The 18,588-nt window shown below is 41.2% G+C and overlaps 1 protein-coding gene across 7 annotated transcripts in view; it reads left to right on the top strand.

Annotated features, from left to right (window-relative positions):
- The window catches only part of LOC139418586 (kelch-like protein 13), a 100,341-nt gene that overhangs the window by 57,867 nt on the left and 23,886 nt on the right, over positions 1-18,588 (top strand). For all 7 annotated transcript variants that reach the window (XM_071168168.1, XM_071168170.1, XM_071168171.1 and 4 more), the window contains 2 exons: positions 4,412-4,553; positions 10,425-10,557. In XM_071168168.1, the coding sequence (XP_071024269.1) occupies positions 4,412-4,553; positions 10,425-10,557 (275 nt within the window). The remainder of the gene's footprint in view (positions 1-4,411; positions 4,554-10,424; positions 10,558-18,588) is intronic.

Here is an 18,588-nt window from a genome sequence, read left to right as displayed (position 1 = left end):
GCTGATTAAAGAAGCAATAAAACTGGCCTTCCTTAGACTAGTTGAGTATCTGGAGCATCAGCATTTGTGGGTTCGATTACAGGCTCGAAAAGGCAAGAAAGAAAGACCTTTCTTCTGAAACTCGTCCGTCTTTTCTTGTTCTGAGAAATGAAGGCTATTCCATGCGAGAAATTGCCAAGAAACTGAAATTCTGGTACAACGCTGTGTACTACTCCCTTCACAGAACAGCGCAAACTGATTAACCAGAATAGAAAGAGTGGGAGGCCCCGGTGCACAACTGAGCAAGAGGACAAGTACATTAGTGTCTAATTTGAGAAAGACGCCTCACAAGTCCTCAACTGGCAGCTTCATTAAATAGTACCCGCAAAACACCAGTCTCAATGTCAACAGTGGAGAGGTGACTCCGAGATGCTGGCCTTCTAGGCAGAGTTCCTCTGTCCAGTGTGTGTTCTTTTGCCCATCTTAATATTTTCTTTTTATTGGCCAGTCTGAGATATGGCTTTTTCTTTGCAACTCTGCCTTAACTCTGAAGTTAATATGACCCTCATGGTCAGTTAGCGGACATGCCTTAATAACCAGTGGAAAACACCGGTCTCCAGTAATTGTAGGCATAATTAAAGTTGCTGTAGTTAACGAGATGTTGCGTTGGTGTTGCATAGAGCAATAGTTCCCAATCTGTGGGACGGGCCCACTTGTAGGTCATGGCAGGTGTCAAGGTGGGTCTTGGGATGACTTTTTTGTGCATAAAAATATATATTAGATTTTCTTTTTTACATTTATACCAAAATGTGGAAAAATTCGAGGGGTCTGAATACTTTCTGAATACACTGTGCGTGCGTGTTTGCAAATGTGATCAAAATGAAAAACTGAAATATCACAATTACATAAGTATTCACGACCTTTACTCAGTACTTTGTTGAAGCACATTTGGCAGTGATTACAGTAACGAGTCTTGGGTAGGAAGCTACAAGCTTGGAACACCTGTATTTGGAGAGTTTCTCCCATTCTTCTCTGAAGATCCTCTCAAGCTCTGTCAGGTTGGATGGGGAGCGTTGTGTGACGGCCCTGAATTTTTCTGAACCGTCTCAGTGCTTCTCCTTCCAATAGGGTGCTTTCCCTTTAATTCCCAATTAAATAGCCAGCATCAGCTGCGCAAAAGTGGGGTTTGTGATGGAGACGTGACTGAGGATGTGTTCAACCCTCAGTTCCCGAAGCTTCTCTATTCCGTTCTTTTGTTGCGGTTAAACGTGTGTTTTGTAGCCTAATAGAGTTTACCCAGGATCGTATCCACTCTTTGCGTCCGTGGACTACACCTCTCCGTTCTTCGTGGCCTTTCTCCGCTGGAGATCTATTGGCGGATTGGATTGTCTGACTGACCGACTGACTACCACATTTTTGTATACGGTATTTCATTTGTTTTGATATGATGTATACGGTGATGATTTATGTAGTTAGTGGTAGTTGAGGACTTAGTAAGAGTTGATACGCTTTAAAGTTCTGTGGTAAAATAATTGTTATATTGATTGTATGATTAATATTGGATATACGCTACACTTGAATGAATGGACAAACATTGCGTGACAGAGGTCACTTGAGTTCCCTGAACTCCTTTACCGGGCTGGACTTTTTTTTTTAGGCCCGAGGTACAGGACATTTCTGGAGGAACCAGAACTCATTGTGATATTATTATATGTGTGTGTAATCATTGGTGTTGCTAATACAACCCACGCAAAAGAATATAGTTGTTTTTGAAGTTCTTTTCCAATGTTTTAAGGGCTTATGAAAAGTTTATTTCCATCCTGACTTTTACATAAGTCCTTTGTATTGGTGTAGACTTGACGGACCAGATGGGACTCATTCCCTCCCAAACCAAAAGGAGAAACCAATGTTTTCTCTGGTAGGCACAACCTACCTGGCACCCCTATGAATAATAACCTCAAGTCAAAACCGTTACAGTTGCTGTACAGCTATTTTCAGGTCTCTCCAAAGATGTTCTATTTGTTTCAAGTCTGGGCTCTGGCTGGCCACTCAAGAACTTTGAGACTTGTCCCAAAGGCACTCCTGCATTGCCTTGGCTGTGTGCTTAAGGTCTTTGTCCTGTTGAAAGGTGAACCTTCACCACATTCTGAGGTCCTGAGCATGCTGGAGCGGATTTTCATCAAGGATCTTTCTGTACTCTGCTCCATTCATCTTTCCCTCGATCCTGACTAGTCTCCCAATCCCTGCCGCTGAAAAACATCCCCACAGCATGATGCCGCCACCACCATGATTCACCATAGAGATAGTGCCAGGTTTTCTCTAGACCTGACGCTTGTAATTCAGGCCAACGAGTTCAATCTTGGTTTCATCAGACGAGAGAATCTTGTTTTTTATTGTCTGAGAGTCTTTTAGGTGCATATTATTATTATTATTATTATTATTTTTTTTTTTTTTGAATTTTACCCCTTTTTCTCCCCAATTTCGTAGTATCCAATTGTTGTAGTAGCTACTATCTTGTCTCATCGCTACAACTCCCGTACGGGCTCGGGAGAGACGAAGGTTGAAAGTCATGCGTCCTCCGATACACAACCGACCAAGCCGCTGCTGCTTTAACACAGCGCACATCCAACCCGGAAGCCAGCCGCACCAATGCGCCGGAGGAAACACCGTGCACCTGGCCACCTTGGCTAGCGTACACTGCGCCCAGCCCGCCACAGGAGTCGCTGGTGCGCGATGAGACAAGGACACCCCTACCGACCAAGCCCTCCCTAACCCGGGCGACGCTAGGCCAATTGTGCGTCGCCCCACGGACCTCCCGGTCGCGGCCGGTTACGACAGAGCCTGGGCGCGAACCCAGGACTCTAATGGCACAGCTGGCGCTGCAGTACAGCGCCCTTAACCACTGCGCCACCCGGGAGGCCAGGTGCAAATTATTTTGGGGACAAACTGCAAGCGGGCCATCATGTGCCTTATTGAGGAGTGGCTAACGTCTGGCCACTCTAACATAAAGGCCTGATTGGTGCGAAGATGGTTGTCCTTCTGGAAGGTTCTCCCATCTCCACAGAGGAACTCTGGAGCTCTTTCAGAGTGACCATCAGGTTATTGGTCACCTCCTTGACTAAGGCCGTTCTCTCCCGATTGCTACATTTGGCCAAGCTGATTGAGTGAATGCCAAGAGTGTGCAAAGCTGTCATCAAGGCAAAGGGTGGCTACTTTGAAGAATCTCAAATATAAAATATATTTTTTTTGTTACAACATGATTCCATGTGTTATTTCTTAGTTGATGTCTAAACTATTATTCTACAATGTAGAAAATAGTAAAAATAAAGAAAAACTTGTGTAGGTTTGTCCAAACTTTTGACTGATACTGTGTATGTGTATGTGTGTGTGTATATATATCATACACATTTTCGGAGGGGAAAAATGCTTTCAGTGTAAACTTAAACTTAAAACCAAATCTAAAGTATGTAGAAATGATAATGAACCTATATATAGGCCGTCATTGTTAATAATAATTTGTTCTTAACTGACTTGCCTAGTTAAATAAATAATTTTAGCCTAGCTATAGCGCTTTGAGAACTTGCAATCAACAACAATAAAGCTGGACAATGAGGCCCCTATTGATTTTATAATATTTAAGCATAAGAACACAGCATTAGCCACGGGACAATGTATAGAAAGGCAGAAAAGTGTGCTTTAAAACTACAAAATGTTCTCTCTGCTGCCATGATGATATTGTTTACTTATTCTTTGGTCTCTGTATGTTTTTTCAACCGCTCAAACCTTTTTTTGTGGGTCGCGACCCAAGACACCTCAATTGGTAGGTCCCAAATTAAAAAGAGTTTGGGAACCCCTGGCATAGAGCACCAGTATGACTTCATCAGGTTTGGAGTGGAGAGCTTATGATGGAACTGAGTGTAATGTGGCAGAGGTGAGGACACCACTATGATTGGCCTGAGTCCTGTTATTCTCTCACAGTCCCATTGAGAGCATGGCGAGGTCTGCTGCAGGGAGGGACCAGGCTGGGCATGTTTACTCTTAGCTCGTAGCGTGACTGCCTGTCCTTACGTCCCTGGATATAAGCACCATTTTCAGGTGTGTGTGAGCGTCCTTGTGTATTGTTTGGTGTTAAGGTAGACATTTTAAATCATGTTCTATGTGCCTGATTAGGAGAACGCAAATGTCTTAGCTAAGCTCTCCCCTTGTTGTGCTGTGTATTTATTGACCTTTTTCCTAAAACCCCTTTCCTCAGCCGCTGTGCATGAATCATCAGGAAAATCTCAACATTCTCTCATGTAGGCTCGTGAATCTGCATACAAACCACACTCAATGAGTTGATTTTAATGTAAATCCGTGCTTGTACTGCATGATTGTAAGCTAAACGTCCCTTTCCCTCTCTCCCTTTTTCCCCCTACCTCTGCCTCCCCTAAAGATCCCTCGTGGAGGACGACGACCCTCACATGAAAGTGTCGCAGGGGTGTGGTGACATGGGCATCTCTGCCCACCTACAGGCTTCAAAAACCGGAAACACTCGCTTCTTTACGAGCAACACGCACAGCTCAGTGGTCCTTCAGGTGAGTAGTAGTGGAGAGAGACTGAGAGATGGTGCTGCTGGGGAGGATGGACAGATTGATGAACCTCTTAAAAGCCCTAATGAAATATGCCAGGGTAATTTTAATATGCCTTCAGAGGTCCTGTGATTGATTGAAATGATAGCTATACAGGCAGGTCCATAAATATTGTCAGCCTTTTATAAAGATTAGCAAAAAAGACTGAATAAAGTAATTAAAATACTGAGTTGTAAATTATAGATATATTATTATTTTACACTATTACAATTGCTCAGTGAAAGAGATTTTATTAACAAGTAATAAAACAAAATCTCAAAGAGAGGGGTCAAAATTATTGGCACCTTTTTCTAAAATGTTTTATGAGATTGGGAGGGATCTCAGACCATTCCTCCATACAAAATCTTTCTAGATCCTTGTTATCATTTGTCTCCTCTTATGTTCTGCCCTCTTCAATTCAAACCACAGGTTTGCAATGGTGTTCACATCCGAAGACTGAGATGGCCATTGCAAAATGTTTATTTTTAATGCTTGGGGCTATTGTCTTGCTGGAAGATCCACTTGTGGCCAAGTGTCAGCCTCCTGGCAGAGGAAACCAGGTTTTTGGCTAAAATGTCCAGTTACTCGGTAAAGTTAATGATTAGAGATTTGTCCAAATTTTATGGGAAGAATGTCTTAAATGTTTAAATCTGTTTTCCGATAAAACAATAAGAAAAATTCATACAATTCTACCTGAATTTGTATTTATTATGGATCCCTATTACTCTCCCTGAGGTCCAGCAAAATTAAAGCAGTTTATACAATTTTAAAAACATTACAATACATTCACATATTTCACAACACACTGTGTGCCCTCAGGCCCCTACTCCAGTACTAAATCTGTGTGTGTGTGCCAATGTTTGTGTTGCCTCACAGTCCCCGCTGTTCCATAAGGTGTTTTTTTTATGTTTTTTTTTACTGCTGGCATGAGTTACTTGATGTGGAATAGAGTTCCATGTAGTCATGGCTCTATGTAGTACTGTGTGCCTCCCATAGCCTGTTCTGGACTTGGGGACTGTGAAGAGACCTCTTGTGGCATGTCTTGTGGGGTATGCATGGGTGTCCGAGCTGTGTGCCAGTAGTTGAGACAGACAGCTCGGTGCATTCAACATGTCAATACCTCTCATAAATAAAAGTAGGGATGAAGTCACTCTCCTCCACTTTCAGCCAGGAGAGATTATTAATATTAGCTCTCTGTGTACATCCAAGGGCCAGCTGTGCAATTGTCCTAAGTCCTTTTTTGTGGCACCTGGCCACACTACTGAACAGTAGTCAAGGTCTGACAAAGCTAGGGCCTGTAGGAACTGCCTTGTTGATAGTGTTAACCTCTCTGGGATATGTGGGACGGTAGCGTTTAAAAAAATCTCATTTTACATTGGCGCGTTACATTCAGTAGTTCTAAAACATGCGGTGATTGTGCAGAGAGCCACGTCAATTTACAGAAATACTCATCATAAATGTTGATGTAAATACAAGTGTTATACACGGAATTAGAGATATACTTCTCCTTAATGCAACCGCTGTGTCAGATTTAAAAAAAACATTACGGGAAAAAAAGAAAACCATGCAATAATCTGAATACAGCGTTCAGACAACAAAGCAGCCAAAAAGATATCCGCCATGTTGTGTAGTCAACATTAGTCAGAAATATCATTATTAATATTCACTTACATTTGATGATATTCATCAGAATGCACTCCCAGGAATCCCAGTTCCACAATAAATGTTTGATTTATTCGATAAAGTTCATAATTTATGTCCAAATAGCTTATTTTGTTTGGGCGTTTGGTAAACAAATACAAACGCGCATTCGGGTCCAGCCGAACGTCGGACGAAAAGTTCAAAAAGTTATATTACAGGTCGTAGAAACTTGTCGAACTAAGTACAGAATCAATATTTAGGATGTCTTTATCATAAATCTTCAATAATGTTCCAACCGGAGAATTCCGTTGTCTGTAGAAAAGCAATGTAACGAGACAGCGCCTCACAAGCCTGTGGCACTCTGCCAGACACCTGAGTCAATCCCCTCTCATTCTCTCCCCCTTCATAGTAGAAGCCTGAAACAAAGTCTAAAGACTGTTGACATCTAGTGGAAGCCTTAGGAAGTGCAATATGACCCCAAAGAGTTGAAAAACTACAAACCTCAGATTTCCCACTTCCTGGTTGGATATTTCTCAGGTTTTCGCCTGCAATATGAGTTCTGTTATACTCACAGAAATCATTCAAACAGTTTTAGAAACTTCAAAGTGTTTTCTATCAAATACTACTAATAATATGCATATATTAGCATCTGGGACAGAGTAGCAGGTAGTTTACTCTTGGCACCTTATTCATCCAAGCTACTCAATTACTGCCCCCCTGTCATCAAGAAGTTAAGAAGGCAGAGTATCGCTTTTATTATAGACAGACTTCTCCCCATCTTAGTTACTACTGCATCAATATGTTTTGACTATGACAGTTTACAATCTAGGGTTACTCCAAGCAGTTTAGTTGTCTCAACTTGCTCAATTTCCACATTATTTATTGCAAGATTTAGTTGAGGTTTAGGGTTTAGTGAGTGTTTTGTTCCAAATACAATGCTTTTAGTTTTAGAAATATTCAGGGCTAACTTATTCCTTGCCACCCACTCTGAAACTAACTGCACCTCTTGGTTGAGTGTTGCAGTCACTTCAGTCGCTGTAGTAGCTGACGTGTATAGTGTTGAGTCATCCGCATACATAGACACTCTGGCTTGTCATTAGTAAAAATGTAAAAAAGCAAAGGGCCTAAACAGCTACCCTGGGGAATTCCTGATTCGAACTGGATTATATTTGAGAGGCTTCCATTAAAGAACACCCTCTGTGTTCTGTTAGACAAGTAACTCTTTATCCACTTGGCCGCAAGTGTATCTTCCAGCAAGACAATAACCCCAAGCGCACATCAAAATCCACAAAGAAATGGTTAATTGACAACAACAAAAAATAATGCATCTCTGTGTCCAGACTGTGAGCCCCATTGAAACCTGTGGTTTGAAGAGGGCATTCTCCTCGCAATGGGAGGGTGCTAGAGTAATGAAGATGGGGGTCAAAATTATTGTCACCCCTATCTTTTTTTGATTTTTTAAATTGCTTGTTAAACAAAATCACTTTCTCTGAGCAATTGTATTAGTATAAAATAATTAGCATATAATATAGCTCAGTAGTTGTATTTTTTATGCAGTTGTTTTGGCTCGTGATAATTATGGACCTGAATATGTCTGTATGGTGTCTGAAACTTTGCCAGACAAAGATACTAAGGGCCTTTACCCAACTCGAAAAAATATCTAGACATTTCTGAACACAACAAAACAATTACACAAATTACCCTGGTTTTGATTGTCAGGTTGTCTGTTCAAAATTCTGTTTTAAAACACAGAAAAGTTGTTCCTGTGCAGATCTTCAACGATGTGCTGCACCAATCATGCGCATCTGTCTCAAACAATCTCTTCTAGGCTATTGTGTGCAACTCATAATCACACGTCGTTTCTCCTTCTCCTTCACACTTGCAATCTTCAAACACTGCACACATTTCTTCCTTTGCTCTACCTAACATTATGTAATTTTTACAACTAATGTCAAACTTGTTATAAGCACATCAGGGTTTAGCCTTCACTATCCTGTTTAAAAAACAACAAATCTTATAAAAATCAAGGTCTCTCCCACTCTAATCACTGGCACATCTAAAGTCAGAATACGATGCGCGTGGAGGGCAAAAGCACGTAAACAGTGGAATAAATCAGGGTCGTGTGTGCAAGCTGTCTAAGAGATAAGACTTGTCTTTCAAACCTATCCGCTGCATTTGTTGAGGAAAATGATCAGTGAATTATTCAATTGATTCACTGCGGAGGAAGAGAATTATGTTCTAAGAACATTGAAAACTGTTATGTTCTCGACAAAGAGTTGTCAAACGGATATCTTTCATGAAGTTGGATTACAATAATGGAAATGACTGTTGTTCCCTCTAGTTGAAATGGCCTACTTTTTTCATCGCACGCATAGAACGAGATGTCTTCTGCATATGATAAAAATAAAATGTGATGACAATTGAAATGGAGATGAAATCCCTTGTTATTTATGTGGGCTAGTTAGCTGTAATTTTGAAGGGGATGATAGAGCGATGGTAGTGACTCCTTCAGTGCAGACAGACAGTGGCTCAGCGTGTTGGGATCCAGCTGTTTGATGAAGCATCAGCACCGGTGAGTCATGCTCCGTGCCCTGCCTGGCCTGCTTGGCCCATGCCAGTCTCTGTCCACACGTGAAGGTTGTCACAGAGATGGGAGCTGCCAGGCAGGAGCTGGCAAAAAGCTACTGGACTCATCAATGTGTGACCTGTTCACACTGTGTGTACTCCACAAACTGTTAGTATGATGGAGGTGTGTTGTGTGGACGTGTTGTTAGACAGAGTGCTTCTAAGGTCCCGATTCAACAGTGTAATAGCCTTTTAACTGGTGGAATAGTTTTTATACCTGCTGTTGAATAGTGTTGATTTATTTTTTTTAGGAACACAGCACTGGGTGGGTGTACACGTGTGATTCAGCACATTGCTCAAGTCAGAAAATAAGATTGTGCCAATCTCTGGCGTCGCTGCAAGGTTTCTCTATCGATTGACAGCTGTCGGCTTGCTACCAACTGTCCGTGGCTGAACATTTTCAGAGTTTAACAACAACTATCACTGAGCTAAATTCAAAGTTGTTATGATTTGAAAGCTTGTTGGATCATTAGAAAAAGGCACATCTTGTTAGCAGTCATCTATTATAGCCCATCTATTTTCTGTTGTTCTCTGGACATATTGTAAATACGCCTGCATAGGACTCTAGAAATTGATTTTGCCAAGAGAAGACTTCACTTTCAGTGCTACATCTTCTAACATGCTCATCAGGCGGTTGCTGCACGGGAGAAAAACATCATTCAAATGTGACTGTTGACCATTTTAAGTGAATGCTAATTAAGCAGTGAGGGTCGTCAATGCACATAGTGATGCCATTGTTGGACTCCACTGTGTTCTTTATAGGGACCTCTGGGCTTAAAACACTGGGCTTAAAAACACAAGTAGAAAATGTAATAGCATTGCTACATATTGCTTTTAAGGCTGGTGAGCATTATAGTTCTGTCGGAAATTAATTTAAGATGTATGTATTTGGCTGGTTTAACCCAAAATTATTCTACCAATAATTTTTATTAAACCAGAATATGAACTTACAAACGTATTGTAACATTCTCTGTGCATATTTGGTATACATTTTTGACCTATTTGTTTTTATTGCAATAAGCACAGGAATTATTTGCAGGCAGGTTGTCAAGAAACGGTAATGCTTGGGGGGCTGTGTGTTTCTCTTTGTCTTTTCATGAAGTGATTGAGTTAGGCTAATCCAGTCTGTGTACCTTATACCAATCTGGTTCAGGACAGACATGGTCTCTCCACACAGTACACAGAGCAGCTTTCTTTTCTTTTCTCCCCAATTTCGTGGGAATCCAATTGGTAGTTTGCAGTCTTGTCCCATCGCTGCAACTCCCCTATGGACTCGGGAGAGGTGAAGGTCGAGAGCCATGCATCCTCCGAAACACAACCCTGCCAAGCTGCACTGCTTCCGGAAGCCAGCTGCACCAATGTGTTGGAGGAAACATCATCCAGCTGGCGACCGAAGTCAGCTTGCAGTTGCCCGGCCCGCCACAAGGAATCGCTAGAGTGTGATGGGACAAGGAAGTCCCGTCTGGCCAAACCCTCCCCTATGTGCCTTAGACCGCTGCGCCACTCGGGAGACCTAACAGAGCAGCTCTCTAACAGGCTGGTCTCTCCTCTTTCTCTCTCTCCCCCTCCCAGGGATTTGACCAGCTGAGGCTAGAGGGATTACTGTGTGATGTCACGCTGGTGGCGGGGGACGGAGACGAAGCCTTCCCAGTGCATCGCGCCATGATGGCCTCCTCCAGCGACTACTTCAAAGCCATGTTCACAGGTAAGCTGTTATGCCTCCATCTCTCTCACCACCTCTCACTGACCCACAGCAGCATGCACGGGATGGGACGTCCACATACTGTGTTTAATGTTGATTAACAGACTGAGTAATCAGAGGATTAGCCTGCTTGTCACATGTCCGTCAATCAATCGCTACTCTGGGGCTCTGCAGCTGATAGCATTGTGTTGTCTGGTTATCTTCTCCCAAAGTGCTCCTTTTCTTGAAGCACAGCGTGAATCCTCCAGGATTTTTACTTTCCCTGTCATCTCTACATTCTGATAAGCTACCATACCTTGAATTAGACATGCTCATTTTCCCAAGGGGTTAAGGTTTTGATTTACCTTGTGCTTTTTACATTTTTTATAATAAGGTTTGTTTTTAATAAGACATCACAACTCTTGCATTCATCACTTTGGTGAACATACTTTTTTTCTTTCCAGAATGCATTTCTGTATTTCATCTTGTTGTAGCTTAGTAACTGCCTCACTGATGACGCAAATAGAGACGACTTGGATAGATGTAGTAAGGGTAAATATCCTTCAACTGCAGTTTCATATACAGTGGGGCAAAAAAGTATTTAGTCAGCCACCAATTGTGCAAGTTCTTCCACTTAAAAAGATGAGAGAGGCCTGTAATTTTCATCATAGGTACACTTCAACTATGACAGACAAAAAGAGAAAAAAAAATCCAGAAAATCACATTATAGGATTTTTTATGAATTCATTTGCAAATTATGGTGGAAAATAAGTATTTGGTCACCTACAAACAAGCAAGATTTCTGGCTCTCACAGACCTGTAGCTTCTTCTTTAAGAGGCTCCTCTGTCCTCCAATCGTTACCTGTATTAATGGCACCCGTTTGAACTTGTTATCAGTATAAAAGACACCTGCCCACAACCTCAAACAGTTACAGTCACACTCCAAACTCCACAATGAAAATATCGGGTATCGGTCAAAAATGTAATATCGGTGCATCACTAGTGTAAATGGTTAAGAAGAAATCATCAACCCTGTTACGGTCAACCCTGTTACTTTATTTGGTACTTACTATAGTATATTTTTTATTTAACCTCTTGAGATAGGGAAAAAATACATGTATTAATATAAATGTGCTTTATTCAACAACAAAACATGTATGGACTAAGTTTATTTGTTTTTTTCTTTGGTGTGGGGGTTACAGGTACAATATCCATTTCAATTAATATATTCAGTTTAAATAAGATGTACCTGTGGACTGTCATTCAAAATAAAAACTAAAGCAAGAAAAATGTCTGTTTAAACAGGAAAATAAAACTAAAAAGTGTGCCTCCACCCACAACCTCCCATCCCATTCCCCCAACCCCACCCAGCCAACATGTCTCCATCCAACCCCCCCAACTCCCGGAAACCATGTTTTCCACCCATTCTCACCCCCATAGCAACTAGGGTTGCTTTTCAGTCACTACCCAGACCCCCCACCTTCCTGCTAGCCTCCCGACGGCCAAAGAAAACCCTCCACATACAACCCCTCCCTCGTGAGCCTGAAAGCAAAGAAAGTAAAAACATTATTTTGTAAGTGTATGTGTATATATACACACATGGGCTGCTTTTCCTTAACTCTGTGGTCCGACTCATCCCAAACCATCTCATTTGGTTGAACTTTGGGGATTGAGGAGGCCAGGTCATCTGATGCAGCCACTCCATCACTCTCCTTCTTGGTCAAATAGCCCTTACACAGCCTGGAGGTGTGTTTTGGGTGATTGTCCTGTTGAAAAACAATTGATAGCCCCACTAAGCACAAGCCAGATGGGATGGCGTATCGCTGCAGAATGCTGTGGTAGACATGCTGGTTAAGTGTGCCTTGAATTCTAAAGAAATCACAGACAGTGTCATCAGCAAAGCACCCCCACACCATAACACCACCTCCTCCATGCTTCACGGTGAGAAATACACATGCGGAGGTCATCTGTTACACACACCGCGTCTCACAAAGACACAGCAGTTGGAACCAAAAATCTCAAATTTGGACTCATCAGACCAAAGGACAAATTCCCACGGTCTAATGTCCATTGCTCGTGTTTCTTGGCCCAAGCAAGTCTCTACTTATTATTGGTGTCCTTTAGTAGTGGTTTCTTTGCAGCAATTTGACCATGAAGGCATGATTCCCACAGTCTCCTCTGAACGGTTATTGTTGAGATGTGTCTGTTACTTGAATTCTGAAGCATTTATTTGAGCTGCAATTTCTGAGGCTGGTAACTCTAATGAACTTATCCTCTGCAGCAGAGGTAACTCTGGGTCTTCAATTCCTGTGGTGTTCGTCATGAGAGCCCGTTTCATCAGAGCTTGACGGTTTTTGAAGAAACTTGAAAAGATATTGACATTTTCCAGATTGACTGTCATTTATCTTTGCTTATTTGAGCTGTTCTTGCCATAATATGGACTTGGTCTTTTACCAAATAGGGCTATCTTCTGTATACAACCCCTACCTTGTCACAAAACAACGTATTGTCTCAAACACATGAACTTTTCAGAAGGCCCACCTGTTAATTGAAATGCATTCCAGATGACTACCTCAAATCTGGTTGAGAGAATGCCAAGCGTGTGCAAAGCTGTCATCAAGGCAAAGGGTGGCTATTTGAAGAATCTCAATTTGTTTGACACTTTTTTTGGTTACTACATGATTCCATGTGTTATTTTATCATTTTGATGACTTCACTATTATTCTACAATGTAGAAAATAGTAATGATAAAGAAAAACCCTTGAATGAGTAGGTGTTCTAAAACTTTTGACCGGTAGTGTAGTTTGTATGCATGTTTTGGGATTTAGCTGAGATTATTCTTTACAGAGTCAAATATATTTGTCCAGGCCTCAATTGTTCCTTCACTAGCACCATTCATTCTCGCTGTCAATAATTATGTTAGAGCTGGCGAATTGCGAGAGAGTAAGGTGAGAGCCAAGATTTTTTTTGCGGTAGTGCTGCCTGCCAGCAGTAGTTATCTCTGATTGATTGAGATATTCTAGGAGCAATCATCGTTAAGTAACATAAGATGCAAAGCATTGAATATTTACATTAATTCATTTTGTAACTTTGTCCCACAAGCATTTAACTGAAGGGCACTACCACATCATATGAAGGAATGTGCCTACCTGATTTAAGGGACACAGTGAACAGTTAAGAGTTGGGGCCAATTTCATCGTAAAGTGTTTCCTTGGTACTATAAAGTTTGTGAACAAACTTAAAATGTACAAGTTGATGGTTCGTTTTACAGGAAGCCAAGTTGAATTTTTTTCCATTTTCTGTGGATCATACTTTTTAATGGTAGCCCAGATTGATCTTTCCAAAAGTTGTTTATATAATTTAGAGATCAGTCCTTTCAGGAACCCAGATAATTTATTTACAAATTCTATCATTGGATGGTTCGGTAGTTGTGTTTCCCAAGGGACTCCATATCCAGCATAGCTGACTTAAATGGTAAATATAGAAAAAAAGAAGTTGCTTGTAATGTTTCTTTCAAATCCTATAATGTTCTCAAACCATTACCATGATATCTGCAAAGGTACTGATTCTACCTTTGGACCATTGGGGTTATGCAAAAGGCCGCCCTCCAGATCGCAAGGCATTATTGTTGGGCATGTCATTTTGATCCCTAGTTATATTGTTTTTCAATTTTGCCCCAAATAGAAATTAGGTGAGCAATAATAGAACTGCATTGTTTAAGGGATATATCAGTGAAGACCACCCTTTTCCAGGGCAGTAGGAGACACCATATTTAAGATGGGTAATACTGGATGGAATTTATCCAAGAATAGACGTTTTTTAACAAAACTGCTTTGGTCCGTGTGGACCAATTTTGGTAAGTAAGTCTTGAAACAAACAACATTTTGGAAAACAGTTTAATATGTGTTTATCCAAGATCAGGAGCGAGAGTGATAACACTGGGTGGCATCCTTACCTTTTTTAATAATAGGGAAATCTAGTGCTGTATTCACATCTCTCCCAAATTAACCTTTGTAAATGGCTGTGTTAATCCTTTCGCGCAATAGTGGACCTAATTGGCTCCAAAAATGTAAATGGACGAGGCGATTTGCCTTTATTCATGCTACCCAATGCCCCTTTGAGTTAATTTAGAGAGATTTGGGCTCCCAGTGAGGTTGCTTTCTCTGTTGAGAAAAGCGGATTTCTTAATTATTTTAGAAAGGGCTTAGTCTGGCATGGTGTGGATTTACAATCAGAGGTGTACAGCTCTTTATAGAAGCGGGAGAATGTTTGATTATTTTGGGTTCTGATTGTAATTCCCGTTTCATATTCAATAGTCGCTATGTCAGCTAATTGAACATTACTGCATATCTTGATGGCCAATAAACAACTGGGACAATTACTATGGAAGTAATGGTTGAGTCTAATTTGATGGATGGCAAACTCTGCTCTCTGTCTTATCAATAACTTAAGTTCTGTCTTGACTTTGGAAAGAGTAATAGCTACCTGGTCTGAAGAGTGTTTGTTGAGAACGCAGTTAACGTTTCCAATTCAGATATCTTCTTTAATTGTGATTTATTCAACTCAGATGCACAATTTATTTTGTTTTACCTTTATTTAACTAGGCAAGTCAGTTAAGAACAAATTCTTATTTACAATGATTGGCTACAACGGCCAAACCCTAACCTGGACGACGCTGGGCCGATTGTGCGCCGTCCTATGGGACTCCCAATCAAGGACAGTTGTGATACAGCCTGGAATAGAACCAGGGTCTGTAGGGACACCTCTAGCACTGAGATGCAGTGCCTTAGACCACTGCGCCACTCGGGAGCAAATGCAGTTGCATTATTTTCAATAAAACCTTTGGTGGCATCCCATAAAATCCGGGGGTCATCAACATTTTTATTGACCGTTATGAATTCATTGATTTAAATTTCAAATTGATCACAGAATGTAGGATATTGTAGTAATGAAACGTTTGAAACACCATGTTGTTGCTCTTTTAGGAAATTCTGACATTTGAAGTGTTCAGCCATTTTCTTGATTAAAGAAAATAGAGGTGTCGGAAATCAATTTGTGAAAGGATATATGCCTGTTTAAGTAGAAAGTGTACTCTTTTAGGATTATGTGCTCGCCAGGCATCAATGAGATTATAATGGATTGTAGTTGGTCTTATTAGTTTTGTCCTACTTGTCCAAAACTGTTACAATTAGGTGAAATCAAATGTTTTTTTGACCAAGTTGCACTTCTCAAAAGGCACCGAATTGGTGGAAGAACCCAGATGTGTTTAGAGGGAAGTGAGGTCACTGCCGGTAATAATATTCTGCTGCAGATGCTGAGCAAAGGCTTTTCACTGCGACCCACAGCCCTCTCTGGTTAAATTAGTTGCCAGGCTTTGGTGAATACATTTCCTTTACATGCAGCCATAATGGTAGGTATGTGAAAGCTCAGTGGAATGGTGCCTGTTGATTCTGTTATGGAATGCTATTACGTTTGTATCTGACTGGTGCCTTTATCGTAAGAACGTAAACAATTCACTGATACACATCGTTCCCCGATTCAAATGTTGAAGACACGACTGCATCGGTCCGCGGACCCCAAACTGATCCAAATGTAGCATGCAACAGTCAGAAAATGTATTCAAACGTTACGAATCGATCCACATTTTATTTCTACTCATGTTGCTTTCTTTCTACCTTCTGAAAATATCTCCTCTATTGTAACAACTGATGCGTCCTCTTCTTTAGTGTCATAAGTATGTAACTATTTTGACAGTCACTGATTCACAAGTAATTTTGCATTCCCGAACAACCCTATATCAGTGGTGGTTAAGGGCGCTGTACTGCAGCGCCAGCTGTGCCATCAGAGACTCTGGGTTCGCGCCCAGGCTCTGTCGTAACCAGCCGCGACCGGGAGGTCCGTGGGGCGACGCACAATTGGCCTAGCGTCGTCCGGGTTAGGGAGGGTTTGGCCGGTAGGGATATCCTTGTCTCAACGCGCACCAGCGACTCCTGTGGCAGGCCGGGCGCAGTGCGCGCTAACCAAGGTTGCCAGGTGCACAGTGTTTCCTCCAACACAGTGGTGCGGCTGGCTTCCGGGTTGGATGTGCGTAGTGTTAAGAAGCAGTGCAGCTTGGTTGGGTTGTGTATCGGAGGACGCATGACTTTCAACCTTAGTCTCTCCCGAGCCCGTAGGCGAGTTGTAGCCACGAGACAAGATAGTAGCTACTAAAACAATTGGATACCACGAAAAAGGGGTAAAATAAATAAAATAAAATTTTTAAATGCGCACTGTTCCCAGCTTGGCGCGTTGTTCCTGATTTTGCACATCTGTGCAGCACCTTTAGCATGCTAAAATGGCTTGCATCATACTGGGCTTTTAAAGTTGATGTAATTTGTTAGGTTATTGTTATCTACGGTGCCTTCAAAAAGTATTAATACCCCTTGACTTATTCCACATTTTAATGCGTTACAGCCTGAATTCAGAAATAATTAAATTGACACAATACTGACAGTGAAAACATGTTTTTAGAAATGTCTGCCTATGTGTTGAAAATGAAACGGACATAATCAATTTACATAAGTATTCACACCCTTGAGTTCAATACATGCTAGAATCACCTTTGGCAGTGATTGTACCTGTGAGTCTTTTTGAGTAAGTCTCTAAGAGCTTTCCACACCTGGATTGTTTAACATGGATTCTTCAAGCTGTCAAATTGGTTCTTAGTCATTGCTAGACAACAATTTTCAGGTCTTGCCACAGATTTTCAAGTAGATTAGTCAAAATGGTGACTTGGTCACTCAGAAACATTCAGTCTTCTTGGTATGCAACTCCCGTGTAGATTCGACCTTGTGTTTTAGGTTACTGTCCTGCTGAAAGATGAATTATCCCAGTGTCTGGTGGAAAGCAGACTGAATCAGGTTTTCCTCTAGGATTTTTCCTGTGCTTAGCTCCATTCAGTTTCTTTTTTATCCTGAAAAACTCCCAAGTCCTTAACGATTACAAGCATACCCATAACATGATGCAGCCACCACTATGCTTGAAAATATGGAGACTGGTACTCAGTAATGTGATGTATTGGATTTGCCCCAAACATTACACTTTGTATTCAGGACGAAAAGTGAATTGCTTTGCCACAATTTTTGCAGTATAATATTAGTGCCTTGATGCAAACAGGATGCATTTTTATTCTGTACAGGCTTCCTTCTTTTCACATTGTTAATTAGGTTAGTATTGTGGAATACCTACAATGTTGTTGATCCATCCTCAGTTTTCGCCTATCACAGCCATTAAACTGTTTCAAAGTGAAAAGAAGGAAGCCTGTACAGAATAAAAATGCATCCTGTTAGCAACAAGGTAAATCCAATACAACACATGACTGAGTACCGGTCTCCATATTTTCAAGCGTAGTGGTGGCTGCATCATGTTATGGATATGCTTTTAATCGTTAAGGACATGATGAAATCCCTGAGCAGTTTCCTTCCTCTCCAGCAACTGAATTAGGAAGGACGCCTGTATCTTTGTAGTGACTGGGTGTATTGATACACCATCCAAAGTGTAATTAATAACTTCACCATGCTCAAAGGGATATACAATGTCTGTTTTTTATTTTATTTTTTACCCATCTACCAATAGGTGCCCTTTGCAAGGGTTGTTTTTAAAATCCACTGATACAGCTTAGAGAGAGAATTGTATGTGTGAGGTACAGAGATGAGGTAGTCATTCAAAAATCATGTTAACCTCTCTGGGATATGTGGGACGGTAGCGTACCACCTCGCCAACAGCCAGTGAAATTGCAGGGCGCCAAATTCAAAACAACAGAAATCACATAATTAAAAATCCTCAAACATACAAGTATTTTACACCATTTTAAAGATAAACTTGTTGTAAATCCAGTCACAGTGTCCGATTTCAAAAAGGCTTTACGACGAAAGCACACTAAACGATTGTTAGGTCAGCACCTAGTCACAGAAAAACACAGCCATTTTCCAGCCAAAGAGAGGAGTCACAAAATCAGAAATAGAGATAAAATTAATCAATAACCTTTGATGATCTTCATCAGATGACACTCATATG

Source organism: Oncorhynchus clarkii, chromosome 10, assembly GCF_045791955.1.
Source record: "Oncorhynchus clarkii lewisi isolate Uvic-CL-2024 chromosome 10, UVic_Ocla_1.0, whole genome shotgun sequence".
NCBI lineage: Eukaryota > Metazoa > Chordata > Actinopteri > Salmoniformes > Salmonidae > Oncorhynchus > Oncorhynchus clarkii.
The sequence above is the reverse complement of the archived record's forward strand: the minus strand, read 5'-3'. Positions and strand labels throughout refer to the sequence as shown.